This window comes from Giraffa tippelskirchi, chromosome 8 (assembly GCF_054371585.1).
Source record: "Giraffa tippelskirchi isolate mGirTip1 chromosome 8, T2T-mGirTip1v1.2.pri, whole genome shotgun sequence".
NCBI lineage: Eukaryota > Metazoa > Chordata > Mammalia > Artiodactyla > Giraffidae > Giraffa > Giraffa tippelskirchi.
Window position 1 is genome coordinate 128,686,939 of NC_137282.1, and position 19,674 is coordinate 128,706,612.

Genomic DNA, 19,674 nt, shown 5'->3' on the forward strand with positions numbered 1-19,674 from the left:
TTGGACCCCTTGTTACTTTCTTTCTGTTTGGCTGATAGGGTACAGCAGGCACCCTGAGAACACAGGTCCGGTACCACGCAGGCACCAATGCAGCCATACAAGCATGCGTATACACCCCTGCGCACACACACAACACCTTACTCTACCTCACTGCCCTGACACATTCAAAAAGATACAGGCAGAAAAGATTAAGAACCGCACAAACCAGGGAAGGAAGGAATTGTGCCCCGGGTGGTGAGATCACAGGCTTCTCAGGACCCTCCTACTCTGGGACTGAATCCCCAGGAGTCAACACTGCAGTTCATGCTGAGGGCAGAAGGGACATGGCTAAGGCAGCCTGTCGGAGTCACACAGGAAACTGTTACAACTAACACTCTTGAGACGTTTAAGTGTCGGGGGCTGGGAGACATCTCTGGGGGTAACGTCGAAGGAGCTAGTGCTGGAACTGTTCTAGCTGTAAGCGCAGTTCAAACCCTAAGAGTTTAGGGCATCCAGGAGGTTGGGGGATCCTGTCAGGTCAAAGAGAGAAGGAATATGAGTAAGGAGGAAGGAAACGGTAGCTTCTGCGACATTCTAGATCAAGTTATCCCTCAGCCTGTTTGGACCACAAAGGGGTCCACTAGCTCTCCTTCAGCCTCTGATGGACACAAGGACATTCCGAGGCAACACGTGGCAGTGGCACAGCAGACGGGACCAAGTCCAAACTCTACGTCTGTCTTGAAACCTTATCTTCTCAGATTGATAATCTGTTAAATGAGGTGTGAGCATAGGGGAGGAGAGGGAGACGAGTCTAATTTGAATGATCTGTGGTTCCTTGTTTCCTTACTCTTTTTCTTTTAATTACAAAGTAACACAATGATAAATCCTTCGGTACTTCTTATAAAGTATCCTTAATAACGACGTGTATACTAAAATGTAAACCAGTATTTTTAAAAATATGCTTTAGTAGCAGAACCCCTTTTACAAACAACGTCTAAGAAGAACCTCAATATTCATAACAGGTAAAAGCAGAACCACTCTACCAAGGTCAGCAGTGGGGCCTCATCTGCCAGACTTCCTCCTGTAGTCGCCAAGGCTCAGCCCCCGTAAAACACAGTAGGAAAAATCACTGGGTCATGGTGTATACTGTGACCCCAAACTAAATGCTGATATTAATGCTCATATCTTTAAATAACAGCCTTATATTAATAACCATTATTATTCACACTTTTTGAAACCATGAAGGGCAAATGGCTTCCCTAATTCTTCACTTTTACCTGTAGGGACTAAAGCTGTTAGTGAGAAACGGAGCTGAATAGTTAAGAGCACTAATAAACTATGGCCTGTGGCTGCCTCTTTTTGTAAATAAAGTTTTATTGGAACACAGCATATCCTCTCACCAGAGTGGAGCGGCTATGACAGAGACTACAGTATACAAAGTCTAAAATTACTATCTGGTGCTTTATGAAAAAAAGTTTGCTGGGGCCAGGAATAGAAAACTAAAGTTCTTCATATGGAGCAATAAAGAGTTATGGCACCAAAGCAAGAAATAAAGGTATAGCTTAAGGCTGAGCTTAGTCCAGACACATCTAAAATCCCTTTTTTCTGTTGAAAGTTTTCAGTAGATTTTCATGTAGCAAATTCTACACAGAGCTGTTAGATTCTGCTTAGTCCTAATCCCACCACCATTACTGTGACAACTGTACATACAATTCTTGGCTTGTTTTTCACCCCAAGTATCTGGTATTTCTGCTAAGAGTAAAGGAAGGAAAGAAGGAAAGGAAGGAATAAAGGAAGGAGGGAGGGAGAGGGGGAGGGAAGGAGGGAAATATCAATTAAAAATGAAAACCTGAAAACCATTCCCAAATCTCTCTGTTCCCTGAACTGATGAAGGGCTTAGGCGCTACATTCTCAAACTGAAAATATGTGCAAGCACAACAGACACTTGACCACGACCATCCATATCTCTATGAAGCAGCACGGAGGCAGCAGAGCAGGGTGAAGAAGTTTTAGAGACATTTAAAGTCAATAGTTCAGTTCAGTTCAGTCGCTCAGTTGTGTCCGACTCTTTGCAACACCATGGACTGCAGCACCCCAGGCCTCCCTGTCCATCACCAACTCCCAGAGCTTACTCAAACTCATGTCCATTGAGTTGGTGATGCCATCCAACCATCTCATCTTCTGGCATCCCCTTCTCCTCCAGCCTTCAATCTTTTCCAGTATCAGGGTCTTTTCCAATGAGTCAGTTCTTCCCATCAGGTGGCCAAAGTATTGGGAGTTTCAGCTTCAGCATCAGTCCTTCCAATGAATATTCAGGACTGATTTCCTTTAGGATGGACTGGTTGGATCTCCTTGCAGTTCAAGGGACTCTCTAATTTTAAATGGATGGACTCTATTTCAATGTTCTTCCCAAAAAGTTCCAAATAATATGCATAAATTCTTTACTTTTTCTCTGAGACTGAAATACACAGCTAAAATCCCACTACAGCAAACACAATCATGACAAAGCAATTAACCTTTCTACCAAGAATGCTTTTATCAACAAGATATTATTCACTGGGTTACTGTTAATTCTCAATTCTTTATAGATAATGCTTTATCTATTTGTAACAGGACTATTATGAACTTCATAATAAGTATACTATTTGGTTACAGATGCTTTATTATTCAGCTTCCCTGGTGGCTCAGATGGTAAAGAAGCTGCCTGAAATGCAGATAGAACCTGAGTTCGATCCTTGGGTCAGGAAGATCCCCTGGAGAAGGGAATGGCTACCCACTCTAATATTCTGGCTTGGGAGAATTCCATGGACAGAGGAGCCTGGCGGGCTACAGTCCTTGGGGTGGCAAAGAGCCGGAACACAACTTTAATCCTCAGAGATGAAGTGACTACAAAAAGTTAGATATTGAGAAAAAAGTTGACAAGGGCTTGCATTAGACATCAGGGAACAATTAAATGATATATGCCTAAGGGACTTAGGAACAAGATCTATTATCTTAGACCAAAACTACCCCTTCCCACAAGGTTCTTGAGGTAAGCACCCACCAAGGAAAGTCTCAGCAAGTGGGAAGCAAAGGGACACTTTATTGCTAGTAGAATTTTTGGCCCCAAACTCTAATGCAAGAGACGTAAGACATGGCATGGAATACTTCCTTTTCTCAAGTTGGTTATGCCTAAATAGCTTCACCTAAAGCAAGTTAGGAGGTCTGTTCTGTCCCTTCTTCCACTCGCAAAACTTGCTTCTTACCACCTCCAAATGAAGGAAGGATCACCTCAATACACCTTCTAGCACCACCGAGACAGAGTGGGTACAGCACAGATCATGGTCCTCTGCTGCCTAGCCCTGAACTACTCCTGGGCTGAGGTAGTAACCTTACCCTGTCCACCCTAAAAGATAAAAGAGGAAATAAGAAAGTCCAAGGAGAGTAAAAATTGTGTCTGCTTGTTGTGAAGACAGAGGAGAGGAGAGAGAGATGGGGAAGGGGTAGGAACAGAGAGGAGAGACAGGGCTCTTTTCTAGCAGAATTAGTCCTGGCCATGCCCAGGGCCCAGTGGAAGACAGGAGACACAAGCAGCGCTCCCACTGAACTGCTGCCCCTCTCACTCCTGCAAACTCGCACATCTGATCAGTATCTCCCCTGGAAAAGGACTAAAGGCTCTGACCAAGACCACCATTTGGGGGAGGAGTAAAACGGGGAAGGGAAGGCACAAGAAACCATGGTAGGGAAAGAAGAGGGTATTTTAATTTCTTTTCTCCCAAGACAGAATTGTGGTATTGCTACTACCACTCTCTACTTACTGTACTTCTCATTTCAAAAGTTCCAAAAACCAGAAATATTCACTGTAATCTTACAAACACCACATTCCAAGAACTTAGGAGAAGACTGGATGTCCATAAGACAGTTATTGTCCAATATTCCCTTGGAAAGTCAGAGGTCTTTTAATGTATCATTTCACTCTAGGGCTGATGGGCATGAGTGTTTAAACTCTAGATGTTAAAAACTGAAAATGTTATCTCTAGCGGGACTTTTGACATAATTAACCTACCATTACAAAATAACACGGATATGCAGCGAAGTTCCTGGTATTAAGAATTTTATATGTACAGAAAAAAGTCAAGTCTCTATAACCTGAGGTATAGGCAAACAGGTATTTCGGTTAATCAAATACGTCTGGTTAACAGATTCCATATGGACAGCCAACTTTAAAAAAAATTCAGAAATGTTTAAAATACACTTAGCTAGAGTAAAACCACACCAAATAAAATGTATTCTCCTTCTGAGGGCACTTAGGATCTTGCCTGCCTCCCAAATTTTATTAGGTACATCCATTTTCACCGTGCTGGTAAAACATGAAGACCAATCGCAGTAAATTAAATGCTGGTAATAGTTGGTAACAGAAACTTAGTTTTTTCCAAGAGGTAAATTTCATGAATAAGAAATCAAATATAGATAAGCAGTAATGCTTCTCATTTTGGATCAGAATTACTCAGCAAGCAGATATAGGCTTCTTATTTACAGAACATTTCTGAAACTGAGAATAATATAAAGTAAAATTATCATATTTACTGTTTTAGATATATCCAGAAGCTGTGGGCATTTTAAAAAGTAAATAGAAAAAAAATACTGAATTATATACTTTAAATGGGCAAATTATACTGTATATGAATATCTCAATAAAGCTGTTTTTTAAAAATAAACCGAGCATATGAAATATGGAGATTTATAAAAATCCCAAAGCAGATGTGAAAAGTCAAGCAGGAGGTAGGGTCTGCGGCAGAGTTGTTGACTGGATGAGCCAACTCCTTTCCATGACCTCAACTTCTGTGCCAGCTGTGCTAGGGCTGACGGCATGACATAGTTCTACCTAATAACTAAGTGGAAGTTGGCTAGGTGGGGCTTCAAATAAAGCTTTGGCTTTTCCTAATAAAAAGAGACAGACGTGACTGGCAGGGTTCTCCACACTTAAAAGTTTGTGTTTCCCTTTGTTCTTCTCCTTCCTGCCTAAATACAGACATGGTAGTTAAAGCTGTAGCAGCCGTCTTGTTTCCCCGAGGCAAAAATAAAAGGGGAAAAGACCAAGATAATCAAAAAGCTCACTGAACTTGCAGAACCAATGCTAGCAGCCACCCACCCATATACTTTTTATGTGAGAACCAAACAGATAAACAAAAGCAAGACAAAACCAAATAATTTTTTAAAAAGCAAACATTTAAAAAAAGTCTTTCTTGGGAATTCCCTGGTGGTCCAGTGGTTAGTACTCCACACTTCCACTGCTAAGGGCCCAGGTTCAATCCTTGGTCAGGGAACTAAGATCCCACAAGCAGCGTGGTGCAGCCATAAATAAATAAATAGTCTTTCTTAATCAGTTTCTTTGTTATTTGAAGCCAAATGCAAGCTTCTTTGGAGAACATGAGGGCTAGGAATAAAAATAAGTGTTGTCAAGTCTGAGCCACAACATCTAATGAAAAAATTTCTATAATTTACCTTAGGAAATGAGGGTGGGTTGAACCAGAAGATACAATGCCTTCTCTTGCTTTCTTTTTAAGGCCATAAGAGGCTCTGTAGGATTGTGAAAAAAATTGTAATTGCCATGTTCACGGTGGAGAAAAGAAAAGGATCTCAAGTTATACTGCAGTCTCTTCACATTTTAAATGGAGACAGTGAAGCAGCTAAACCTCCAGAGCTACTGAAAGACACAACAACTAAAAGGACCATTAAATTGTATGGAAAATCGAAACAGTCTTGACTGGTATTTGGTTACAGTAAAAGGGTAATGTGGCAAGGCTGGTAATGTCATAATCATTGAGGGAAATAGTTTCAGATATCATAAGGTAAAAGGAAGAAAGAGGATCCTTACCACTTGCTCTTAAGGGCACAGGAAAGAAAATCCAGGCAGAAGGAAAAGCACACTCTGCATTTATCTATGTAACCAATAGCCCTTATACTGAATCTGATACATTGTTGAAAGAGGTAACGCAGCAGAAAAAAAAAAAAAAGATTTCTCAGCCCCACCTAAGCCCCTGAGCGTCCAAGCAAGTTGTTGAAGGTAGTCCTGGAAGGGCACCAACCAGCCTGCATCATAATCGCTCTTCCTAAGAGAAGGATGCACGATGGAGGTGGATGGATGGAGAAGATGGGGAGGTGGAACAGTTGTTGATCTCTGTGCTTCTGCTTGTTGTTAACCAGAGATGCAAGGATGTTATGGTTCAGTGCTTCTGTGGTTACCAGGTTACAAAGCGCAAAGTTGAGAGAGACAGGGAGGGAGAAACAGACAGACACCAGGTGCTACCGAGATCACCCAAAGCATCTTCACAAGGTGACAAATTTGGGCTCCTGGTGGTGGTTGGGAAATATGACTTGAGAGTACCTGAGGACTGAAGGTTTTAAAAGATAGATTACTGTGTTGTATTAATTCAAGGAGTAATTTCTTAAATGAAGGTGATCCTTCATCAGATTTCAAAACAGCTTCATTTACTTAATACTCAAAAGATAGATTTGAGCAGTTTGATGTATTAAATTTGTAGAAATTTTGGTCAGTTTGCTGAAAGCCCTGTACTTCTGCTAGCCTTCATGAGAACAGCCACATTTCTGTGACCCAGCTTGGCCAATCCTGTGGGAAGCAGCCTTTAAAACATCGCCAGACTCAAACCACAGAAGGAGGAGGTTGATGCTGTCCCTACATTTGATCTTCCAAGGTGAATGGCTCCAGTTATTCAAATGATTGTTTAAAGCACTATTGGTAAAGTATTTGTTTTAGAGGGGTCTCAAATAATAATTCTGGATAATTATTAAACATATATTTGCACATGAAATACTGGGCCCAAGGGGGTTGATATCCTCTGTAAAAATGTCTTCTTGATGGGTTAATCTTTGAAAACTGAAAGGATTTTTCTTTTCATGTATTCAGCTATATTTTATGATTACTAGTTGTCAAGTTCTCTAATTGCTCAAGGGAGATAAATCATTGACATGTGAGGTAAATCAAACATAAACAAACAAACACACATGCAACACACACTTTTTGGGGGGAGGGGATTTAACCTTTCCTGTTTTTCCAAAGAATATCTGAATTCTAGTCCCCTTCCTGTATTTTTAACAAGCAACTCAGTTGCCATAGTAATATTTTTTGGTCTTGAAATACCTCTAGGATGAATCTAGCTGAGACATATTTACTGTTCCCCTAAACTCTGCTATCGTTTCTGGGCTCCAAGATTTCTGGTCCCCTTAGTGTTCACACGGTTCAGACTCTAGCATCTACTGGGAGCCACAGATAAAATTTTTTATTCAACAATTGTTCTGGGAACCAGAGTTCTGAGGTCTGAGGGTGATAAGACTTTAGTGCAATGCAGATAGGCTGTGAGAGAAACAACGCTTGGTAAATAAATCATGGATCAGCAAGACAAGGAAGAATTCTTTGGTTCAGGGCTGTGACAGATGACACTCAGCATGACTGATATGAAGTAAATTTTGTAAAATATCTTTCCAATTTTGACTAGAATTATAGGCAATCTTAATCCAAGCCAGAGGAGTCATATTTTTAGATGTTTGTTGTATTCTTTAGACTATAAAAAGGAAATTTTTAGCTCTCTAGGTCGCAAAGAAGGTTTTCCTAATGTAAATAAAAGTATGCTTGCCTGCGTAGCACTCAGACAGAATGAAATGGAAGCAGCGTGAAATGCGAGGCAGCCGTCCTTACCTGTGCTCATGTCAGCGCCTAACACCAGAGCTTCATCTTAGTCATTTGCGGAAGATGCCAGATCTTTAGCAGTTTCCTCACATACACTTAGAACAGACACACTGAGCAAATATGATGTCCAATTTAGCTGATAGATAGAACTCCCTTTAGTTGCACTAACATACTATGTTGTCAGCTCAGTCAATGAGTGTTTATTGAGTACTCACAGCATGGAGTACTATACCAGGCACTTGGAAATTGCTGCAAAGACCCAAGTTCATCTCAATACTACAATCACTATCTTCAACTTGAGATTATCTGTGGTACTACGAGAACTTGAGGGCAGCACACATGTAGAAAATACTCATATAACTATAAAGCATCACTTGAGTCATTGGTTCAATTTCTCTCCCCACCCTTATTGGACTAGGCATTCATTTGGAGCTACCGAATGGGACAAAAATGGTATGGTTTGTGGTTCTTTTTTTCTGTGCCTGTCCTGTGGGAGGGAAGTGGATGAGCAATAGTTTGGTGGGGTGGTCAGCAGCGGTAAGAAGGAAAAAATTGCAGTAAAAAATTGGATTTCTAATTTACAGCCTGAATAGATAACCTGGAATGACTGCAGTCACACAACAGTGAAAGGTCAGTTGAACTGGGCATGGACTTAAAAGCTCAAAAGGAAGGAAAAATATGCTGGGATGAATAAGGACCACAGTGGCATATCTAGGTGTTTTTTTCAAGGATCAACTTGCTATTGCTTTGTTTTATCCATGCTTAATAACGGCAAGGCATAAACTAATTTGTGGTTCAGAAGTTCTGTGGCAGAATTGTTTTTTTTTTTTCCCTATTGCAAAGTAAAAGACTCATCCCCACAAAATAAAGAGAATTATGAATATCCACCAAGAACATACTTTGGGCTAGATTCATTTTGTTCTAACATACTATATTCATGTAACATTTTCCAACTGAAGAACTCAAAATATTTTTGTGTCATTAACTCCTTAATCCTCATAACTTCCAGGAAGGCTGTGGGTTCATTTAGCTTCATCTATCTGTGCTGTTTCAATCTTTCAACAGCCTACTTACTCACAATTAGGTTAGTTAAAGCATTATGGGTATTTTACTTACAGTATTGCTTATATCAATTACAAAACCATCATTTTCAAGCTAATGTAAGAATTGTTAATTTAATTGACTATCTTATAATTAGGGTTTCAAACAAAGTGCTGTCATCTATTAGCTGAAAAAGATTGGGCGACAGGCATGCTTAATGTGCAGCATATGTGATTTCTCATACTAACCTCAAAACACTTAAAAGGACATCATGATTAGCAAGCAGAAAGATAGTACGTTTTAACCTTAGGCAACAGAGGGACTATAAGACATCAGGTAGATTTGGTTAGTTACTATGACTCTACCTTAGTCTTTTTATGCGGTCAGTCCTCTGAAGATTTTCTGTTATTTAAATTTTAATGTTTTTAAAATGGCATGAAAATGATATAATTACTACTCAGTTACCCACTTTTAAGGCACATTCCAGGCAATTTCTCTCATTTCCTCTCAAAATGAATAACTTTCATCGTGCCTGTAAACCTAGCAACAACAAAGACAAACGCCTTTATTTCCAAGTTAAACTGCCTGCTCTGGCTCTTGGGGATGAGAAATAAACGCCAAGGATGGGGAGATAGTTTCATATAAACTCAAGGCGTCCTAGCCTCCTGTTTCTTTCCTGGGAGCTGGTTGGACAAAGGCCAATCAGGAACAAAGAAGGCAACTTCTAAAGGCATGAGGGCTCCCCAGCTCTGCCCTCCCCTCCTCGGTGAAGAAACCTCTCCTCTAACAGTGCTAACAAAACACTGGGATGGGTTTATGGCGGTGGGCGGAATGGTTCTGGGAGCTGCTGACTGAATATATTAACAGAAACAGTAACAAGCCCTCTCAGGCTGTCACCTCTGAAAATCCCCTTCCTCCCCTCGCCTCTCGCTCTCCCTGTCACTCTACTCCAGTCACCCTGGCCTCTTTGCTGCCCCTGCAACCTGCCTCGCCTGTTCTGTGCTCACATGCTTGCCACAGGGCCCTGGCATTCTGCCTCTGAGGCTCATCCCCCAGGTCCCCAAGTGGCTTGCCCTTCCCATCCTTCAGGTTCTGCAAGGTGAGGCCTCCCCTGACCACCCAATCTAAAACTGCACCATCTCCACCTCCGAGTCCTCCCTCCTGATGCTTCCATCTCTGAAATATCTGACACATTACAAATAGTGCTGTTTACTGGTTATCCACCACTGCCTGCCTCACCACAAGAATGTCAGTTCTGCGAGAGCACTGATGTTTGTTTTCTGTATTCAGTGCTATATCCCTAGGGCTTAAACAGTGCCTGGCACATAGTACAAGGCTCAATAAATGCTTGTTGAGTGAATGAAAGAAAACAGAGGGAGATGATCAGAGATCACGTTTCCAGATCTGCCTTTTCAGGACCCACAAGGGTACTTACTGCAGCAGACGCACTAGCAGGATTAGGGTCTCACAGATGGTGGTTAGCTCTGGTCACTGTCTGCCAAGAAGCTCTGCTTGTCTACCCAGCTACAGGGGAAACCCTCATGAAAGGAAGAAATGGTATATATGGATGAAAACACACGAGCAAGAGAAATCTTATCCACGCAATAACTCTGTCCTTTCTTAGGAATAAAGAATGTAATGATCAAGATAATTCATGTTTGAGACCTTTGCCTCTGTGTTCACCATCGACAAAGAAACCTGAAATTTTAAAGTTACTGTACCATGTGATTGGACCCCCAGAGGAAGAGGCTCCAGCACTGCCAGACCTCCTCCCTCTTGGCCAGAGAAAATGTTAGTCACCCAGCTCTGGAATGCTCTCCCTTTAGGTGCTGATTCAGAACCACTGGGCTTCTGTGGACACAGTGACTAGGAGAGCAACCGAGTCATCACCAACAGCAGAAGTTTGGGGTCAAAGGTCACTGACTAATCAACCTGTCATTTGTCAATTACCCATTCCCATGAAGAGGTGCCACTAATCGTTTCCTACCAATAAGCAGCTATCTGGACACATCAGCTGCTGCTAACCATGGCCTGCCAAGATATCCACCGTTGCCCACAGGCATTGGCGGTGGAGAAATCCCTCTCCCTTTCCTCCTCTTGATCATGTCACAGAAGAGGCAAATGCAGTTTCTGACAACATAATGTTAGTTTCCTAGAGACGTGTCTCTTTGAGTGTTCAGCCAGTTACTTGGGGCTTCAATTGCATGGATTTTCTCACTGTAAAAGCAGTAGCTGGGCTGAAGGACGACGGAGGCTTCACACAGCGCCGAGATACACAATTCTGCCTTCGGTTGTGCTCATGTTCACCATCCCCCTCTGAGTCAGGCAAAGAAAAATTGTTTGGGAGAACCATTTTCATTTCACTTTTAAAGAAAACCAAATGGGACTGTTCTCTCATGTCTCTCTTAAGCTCCAGTGATACCTTTTTCTGGAGTTAGATTCAATATCTGTGATTCTTTGAGTAGAGCTAGAAGCCAAGGTAGCCTTGCCACACAAAAAGCCTGTTTGGCTCTCTCTGAGTCGTCACCTTGGCAACCACCTCATGAAGTCCCTGCAGGATCTAAAATTCTAGATCTCCCACTATATCTGCCACTCCAGTACTCTTGCCTGGAAAATCCCATGGACGGAGGAGCCTGGTCGGCTGCAGTCCATGGGGTCGCTAAGAGTCAGACACGACTGAGCAACTTCACTTTCACTTTTCCCTTTCATGCACTGGAGAAGGAAATGGCAACCCACTCCAGTGTTCTTGCCTGGAGAATCCCAGGGACGGCAGAGCCTGGTGGGCTGCCGTCTATGGGGTCGCACAGAGTCGGACACGACTGAAGCGACTTAGCAGCAGCAGCAGCAGCACTATATCTGCTATAACTCCCCTTTTTTTATTGATGGACTACCGCATCTGCACATTCAATTTGTCAAGGAACACTTATTCTGAGTTGCCACAGGCTTTATATATCAGATGAGACTGGGAGGAGGCAGTAAGTAAACAATTATAATACAAACATGCCAAATGCCCTGGGAGGAATTACACACAAAATACACTGACTAGGGATGTCTGAATCAGCCCAGGAGATGACAGAAGGTTAGCGAAGCATTCCCAAAAGAGTGAAGTCTTAAAGGGTCATAGAGCCAGGTAAGAAGTGATGAGAAGACAGTGAGATACACATGCAATGAGAACAGCATGTTCAAAGAATTGAAGGATAAGAGAGGGTGACGTGCAAAACTGCAAGTAGCTGGATAGGCTGAGACAGTATGTGTGGGGGTGGGAGGAGAGGCAGGAGACAGGCTGTACAGACAGAAGGGAGCCACAAGTTCTTAATGCCTTTGTCTGAACTTTCTCCTGAAGGCAAACAGTAGCCATCAATCCTCTGAGGAAGGGGCAGGACCACATCAGACTTGTGGTAACGGTGTGGGAGATGGTTGCAGGTGGGGACGGGAGAGCCAAATAGAGAAGAGAACCTACAAAGGTGCAGCTATGGTGATGGCAGTGGGGGTGGGGAAGACAGGAAGGATCCCATGTTTTTGGCTCAATGGATGGATGGTTGGGTGGGGTATACCAAATGAGATGAGAAAATCACAGTATGAGGCAACCTGAACAGGGAAAGAGGAGAAGAGTGGGACTCCATTTCTGACATTTGCTTTCAGATGCACATGGACCAGTGTTAGGTGGCAGGGAGATGTGTGGTACCAGGTAAGCAGACAGAATACAGGGAACATTAAAAGAGAATGGGCAGAGCTGCTAAGCAGCCAGTTTGCTTCTATCTTCATTGGCAAGAAGACGGGTCTTCAAATTAGAAATGGCAGAACAAACATAATAAAGAGAAAATTGAAGTCCCAAACAGTGAAATGAAAGAAAGAGAGTATCCAGTCAATTTAAATGATTTCAAGTCTCCTGCTCAGATGAGTTACACAACAAGCCTGCTGAAAGAAATTGTAGATGTAATCTCAGAGACACGATTGGTAATCTTCAAGAAATTGTGGAGACTATAAAACAAGAGAAGGACAACTGTTTTCCAGATTTTTAAAGTACAGAGGAAAAGATTGTAATGGGAAATATTCAGATAAGTTTCACACCGTTTATGACAAGGATTCTAGAATGACTTATGATTACTTTAGTTAATGCATGCAGCTGAGAAAAAGGAAGGAGGGGGTGTTGTTTGCTGAAAGAAGTTTATTTGTACTTCTATTTTGTCCAGACTGAATGTGGCTTGTCTCCCTCCCCTTCTGAAGCACAATGTGAGCTCTCAGGCCTGTAGGACAAATTCACAGCTTCTCTATCTGTGATTTGTTGCCCAGAGTACTCAGCCTGTACATGACCCTTTATGAAAAGAGGCTGACAATTTAAATGAAGAAATTAACAGTCTGAATTCTCCAAGAAATTCAGCATCAATTGTCAGTGTACCTCAGGAATCGACAAGCAGACTTAACTTCTGTACTTATTAGCCTGAACATCAATAAACCTTTGCCTATTAGAATCCCACTACCTTATTTTTTGTGCTATTTCTTTCTTTACAAATACTAATTTTAAAATGGAAACAGTAAGGCAATTGGGAACATTTCCCCCAAAGATGGGCACAATAAAGGACAGAAATGGTAAAGACCTAGTAGACACTGAAGAGATCAAGAAAAGATGGAAAGAATACATGGAAAAACTGTACAAAAGAGATCTTAATGAAATAGATTACTATGATGGTGTGGTCAGTCACCTAGAGCCAGACATTCTGGAGTGAGAAGTCAAGTGGGCCTTAGGAAGCACTGCTGTTAATAAAGCTAGGATATGACGGAATTCCAGTAGAACTATTCAAAACCCTAAAGGATGATGCCATCAATGTGCTGCATTCAATATGTCAGCAAATGTGGAAGACTCAGCAGTGGCCACAGGACTGGAAAAGGTCAATCCTCATCCCAATTCCCAAGAATGGTTAGAATGTGCTAACCATTGGATAATTGCACTCATTTCCCATGCTAGTAAGGTCATGCTTAAAATCTTGCATGCTAGGCTCCAGTATTATGCAAACCAAGAACTTCCAGATGTCCAAGCTGGGTTTAGAAAAGGAAGAGGAACCAGAGATCAAATTGCCAACATTTGCTAGACCATAGAGAAAGCAAGGGAATTCCAGAAAAACATCTTCCTCTGTTTCACTGACTAGGCTAAAGCCGCTGACTGTGAGAAACATAATAAACTGTGGAATGTGCTTAAAGAGATGGGGATACCAGAACATCTTACCTGTCTCCCGAGATACCTGTATGTGGGTCAAGAAGCAACAGTTGGAACCCTGTATGGAACAACTGATTGGTTCAAGGTTGAAAAGGGAGTACAACAGGGGTGTCTGCTGTCACCCTGTTTGTTTAACCTATAAGCAGAGCACATCATGAGATATGCCAGGCTGGATGAGTTACAAGCTGGAATCAAGATAGGCGGGAGAAATATCAAACACCTCAGATATGCAGATGATACCACTCTAATGGCAGGAAGCAAAGAGGAACTAAAGAGCCTCTTGATGAGGGTGAAGGCAGAGAGTGAAAGAGCCAGCTTAAAACTAAATATTAAAAAAAGAGGGGGGCATTTGGCCCCATTACTTCATAGTAAATAGAAGGGGAAAAGGTGGAAGTAGTGACAGATTTCCTCTTCTTGGACTCTAAAATCACTGCGGATGGTGACTGCAGCCATGAAATCAGAAAGCAACTGCTTCATGGCAAGAAAGCTATGACAAACCTAGAGAGTGTGTTGAAAAGCAGAGACATTACTCTGATGACAAAGATCTGTACAGTCAAGGCTATGGTCTTCCCAGTGGCCATGTATGGTTTTGTGAGCTGCACAGTCAAGAAGGCAGAGTGGCAAAGAATTGATGCCTTCGAACTGTGGTGTTGGAGAAGACTCCTGAAAGTCCCTTGGACAGCAAGGAGATCAAACCAGTCAATCTTAAGGGAAATCAACCCTGAACACTCAATGGAAGGACTGATGGTAAAGCTGAAGCTCCAGTATTTTGGACATCTGATGTGAACGGCTGAATCATTGGAAAAGTCCCCGATGCTAGGAAAGATTGAGGGCAGAAGAAGAGGGAGTCAGAGGGTGAGATGACTGGATGGCAACACTGATGCAATGAACAGGAGCTTGGGCAAACTTTGAGAGATATGAGGGACAGGGAGGCCTGGCGTGCTGCAGTCCATGGGCTCACAAAGAGTCAGACACGACTGGGCGACAGAACAACAACAATACCTTATTTTTTGTGCTCTTTCTTTTGTTACAAATTCTAACTTTAAAATAAAATAAGAACAGGAAACACTAAGGCAACTGTGGTGGAGAACAATGGGGGGGGGAGGCAGTCACGTCTTACCAACATCTCCCCCTCTGGCAGGTTAAGATACAATGTAAAATATTCTTATGTTTTATATATATATATATATAATGTTTTCTATATATTAATATATATATATATTAATGTTATGTGTGTGTGTATTCAACATCAATCTTTCAGAGACCTCTTGGAACTTTGAAAAAGAAAAGGGAAGCCTATTCAAGACCCAGACGGCTCTTAACTAAAGCATATCCTCTGGGGGATGTCACCAGCCTTATATTTTAAAATCATATGATCCTACAAATCAAGCAATATTGGATTCAAGTTCCCTTCTTAAGGCAAACCAAAACAAAATGAAAACAACAACCAAAAGTCCAGACATGAAGATTATTAAAAACATCTTTTAGTACCAGGTTTCATATTCAGATCTGTTTGGTTCATATCTTAAGTCACTTACTAGAGTTGAAAATCAGTTTTGATTCCATATAGCCTCTTTTGACATTATCCTGTAAGTCTCTAACCAGCACAAACTGAGACATGAGTCGGAGGTAAGCCATATCCAGGGAGAGACCTGGTCCTTTCCCTCCACAAATCGCATCTAGTCCCTCCACAAGTCTAATTTCGGTGCATCTCACCACCAGAAAATCCAAACAAGCACCTTGTATAACTTTGTCCCTCCCCTTCCACTCCCTTCTCTCAACATTTAGAGGAAAGAACAGAAGAGGGTCTTCACTGAAGTTACTGGGATCATCAACGTACCAAAACACCATGTGCACATGTGTCTTCCATTTTAAAAGTAATAAATGAAAGGGAATCTTCTTACCGTATTGACCCGATCATGTAGGGCTGTGCCAGCTGAACCACAATCGCACCACTTCCTAGCTGATGACACGTGTAACCAGAATCCCAGTCATAGTTCTTAGTGTCCCCGTTCAGCAAGGCATTTCGGCTCCGACTGACTCCTTCAATCACACTGGCACAATCAGCGATTGTTGCAATGTTCTCCATGGGAACTGTGAATCCAACACAAGATTCAGCATCAAGAAGCCAAATGTATCCCAATAGTTTGCTACAAACAAAATTAATTAATTACTATCAATGATAAAATAAAAATTAGAGCATCTTGACTATCTCAAGATACACATTTAAAACACATGTCAGTTTTTTAAAAAGTTGAACCTAAGGCTGAAACAAACCAAATCATATGCAACAATTAACACTAAGGAATTTTATTATAAAAAAACATGATACCCTATCCATGATAGAATGGATACATAGACTGCAAAATATTACTACAATGGGAAACCACACAGTGGTTGAGATTAATAAACCACGGCTATATCCAAATGGATGAGTCAAAAAGCAATGCTGAGTGAAAAAAGCAAGGCGCAGAAAAACACAGTGTAGGATTTCATTTACACAAAGTTTTTTAAAATGTCAAAACTAAAATTGCAACTTGTTTAGGGGTACATATATAAATGTAAAATAAAAGGAAGTCCAGGGAATTATTACACAAAATTTATGCTTACTTGTATGTGAAAGAGGAATATGAAAACTTTGACGGACCCCTACCAATGTATCTAAACATTAATTAATTTCATTTCCAAGATGAAATCCTGGAAGGGCTTCAACTTCTGGTCTTATTCTATTCTCAAGTGAGGCAACAGGTACACGGGCACTTGTTTTATTAGTATTCTCTAAACTATACATATCTATTGTTGTTCAGTTGCTAAGTCGTGTCCAACTCTTTGCGACCCTATGGACTGCAGCACGCCAGGCTTCCCTGTCCTTCAGTATATCCCGGAGTTTGCTCAGACTCGTGTCCATTGAGTTGGTGATGCCATCCAACCATCGCATCCTCTGTCATCCCCTTCTCCTCTCGCTGTCAGTCTTTCCCCAAATCAGGGTCTTTTCCAGTGAGCTGGCTATTCGAATCAGGAGACCAAAATATTGGAGCTTCAGCTTCAGCATCAGTCCTTCCAATGAATATTCAGGGTTGATTTCCCTTAGGATTGACTGGTGTGATCTCCTTGCATCACAATTCGAAAGCATAAATTTTCTGTTGCTCAGCTTGGTCCAGTTCTCACATCCATCTAAGACCACTGGAAAAAACATAGCTTTGACTACACGGACCATATGGTGACTACAGCCAGGAAATTAAAAGAAGCTTACTCCTTGGAAGGAAAGTTATGGCCAACCTAGACAGCATATTAAAAAACAGAGACATTACTTTGCCAACAAAGGTCCGTCTAGTCAAGGCTATGGTTTTTCCAGTAGTCATGTATGGATGTGAGAGTTGGATTATAAGGAAAGCTGAGCGCCGAAGAATTAATGCTTTTGAACTGTGGTGTTGGAGAAGACTCTTGAGAGTCCCTTGGACTGCAAGGAGATCCAATCAGTACATCCTAAAAGAGATCAGTCCTGAGTGTTCGTTGAAAGGACTGATGTTGAAGCTGAAACTCCAATACTTTGGCCACCTGATGCAAAGAGCTGACTCATTTGAAAAGACCCTGATGCTGGAAAAGACTGAAGGCAGGAGGAGAAGGGGATGACAGAGGATGAGATGGTTGGATGGCATCACTGACTCAATGGACATGAGTTTGTGTAAACTCCAGGAGTTGGTGACGGACAGGGAGGCCTAGCGTGCTGCAGTCCACTGGGTCTCAAAGAGTCAGACACGACTGAGCGACTGAGCTGAACTGAACTGATATGGACCACTGTGGCAAAGTGATATCTCTGCTCTTTAATACATTGTCTAGGTTTGTCATAGCTTTTCTTTCAAGGGAGAAGCATCTTTTACTTTCATGGCTGCAATCACCGTCTACAGTGATTCTGGAGCCCAAGAAAATAGTCTGTCACTGTTTCCATTTTTTCTCCATCTATTTGCCATGAAGTGTTGGGACTAGATGCCATGATCTTAGTTTTTTGAATGTTGAATTTTAAGCCAGCTTTTTCACTCTCTTCCTTCACCCTTATCAAGAGGCTCTTCAGTTCCTCTTCACTTTCTGCTATTAGAGCAGTATCATCTGCATATCTGACGTTGCTGATATTTCTCCTGGCAATCTTGACTCTCATTTGTGATTCATCCAACCTGGCATTTTGCATGATGCACTCTGCATATGAGTTATAAGCAGGATGACAATATATAGCTTTGATGTACTTTGTTCCCAATTTTCCCAACCAGTCTGTTGTTCCACGTCTGGTTCTTACTGTTGCTTCTTGACCTGCATACAGGTTTCTCAGGAGACAGGTAAGGTGGTTTGGTATTCCCATTTCTTTAAGAATTTTCCACAGTTTGTTGTGATCCACACAGTCAAAGGCTGTAGCATAGTCAATGAAGCAGAAGTAGATGTTTCTCTGGAATTCCCTTGCTTTCTCTATGATCCAACAGATATTGTGATCTCTGGTTCCTCTGCCTTTTCTGAACCCAGCTTGTACATCTGGAAGTTCTCGACTCAAGTACTCCTGAAGCCTAGCTTGAAGGATTTTTAGCCTAGCATTACCTTGCTAGGATGTGAAATGAGCACACTTGTACAGTAGTTTGAACATTGTTTGGCATTGTCTTTCTTAGGGATTGGAATGAAAACTGACCTTTTCCAGTCCTGTGACAACTGCTGAGTTTTTAAAAAATTTGCTGACATATTGATTGCAGCACTTTAACAGCACCATCTTTTAGGATTTTAAATAGCTCAGCTGGAATTTCATCACTTCCCCTAGCTTTGTTCATAGTAATGCTTTCTAAGGTCCACTTGACTTCACACTCCAGGATGTCTGGCTCTAGGTGAGTGACCACATCATTGTGGTCATCTGGATCATTATGAAATTTTTTGTACAACTCTTCTGTGTATTCTTGCTGAATACACACAATACCTCTTCTTAATCTTTTCTGCTTTTGTTAGGTCCTTACCATTTTTGTTCTTTATCATGCCCATTCTTGCATGAAATGTTCCCTTGATACCTCCAATTTTCTTGAAGAGATTCTAGTCTTTCCCATTCCATTATTTTCTTTTAGTTCTTTGCATTGTTCACTGAAGAAGGACTTCTTATCTCTTCTTGTTGTTCTCTGGAACTCTACATTCAGTTGGGTACATCTTTCCCTTTTTCTTTTGCTTTTCGCTTCTCTTCTTTCCTCAGCCATTTTGTAAAACCTCCTCAGACAACCACTTTGGCCTTCTTTTATTTCTTTTACTTGGGGATGGTTTTGGTCACTGCCTCCTGTACAATGTTAGGAACCTCTGTCCATAGTTCTTTAGGCACCTTATCTACTAGATGTAATCCTTGAAAATATTCCTCACCTCCACTGTATAATCAGCAGGGATTTGATTTAGGTCATAGCTGAATGGCCTAGTGGTTTTCCCTACTTTCTTCAATTTAAGCCTGAATTTTGCAATAAGGAGCTCCTGATCTGAGCCACAGTCAGCTCCAGGTCTTGTTTTTGCTGCCTGTATAGAGCTTCTCCATCTTCAGCTGCAAAGACTATAATCAATCTGATTTTGGTATTGACCATTTGGTGATGTCCTTGTGTAGAGTTGTCTCTTGTGTTGTTGGAAAAGGGTATTAGCTATGACCAGTGTGTTGTTTCGACAAAACTCTGTTAGCCTTTGCCCTGCTTCATTTTGTACTCTAAGGCCAAACTTGCCTGTTACATGCCAGGTATCTCTTGACTTCTTA

At 41.6% G+C, this 19,674-nt stretch overlaps 1 protein-coding gene across 4 annotated transcripts in view; it reads right to left on the reverse strand.

Annotated features, from left to right (window-relative positions):
- BTBD9 (BTB domain containing 9) overlaps nt 1-19,674 on the reverse strand; it is a 396,006-nt gene that overhangs the window by 87,366 nt on the left and 288,966 nt on the right. For all 4 annotated transcript variants that reach the window (XM_081523212.1, XM_081523209.1, XM_081523210.1 and 1 more), the window contains one exon: nt 15,827-16,016. In XM_081523212.1, the coding sequence (XP_081379338.1) occupies nt 15,827-16,016 (190 nt within the window). The remainder of the gene's footprint in view (nt 1-15,826; nt 16,017-19,674) is intronic.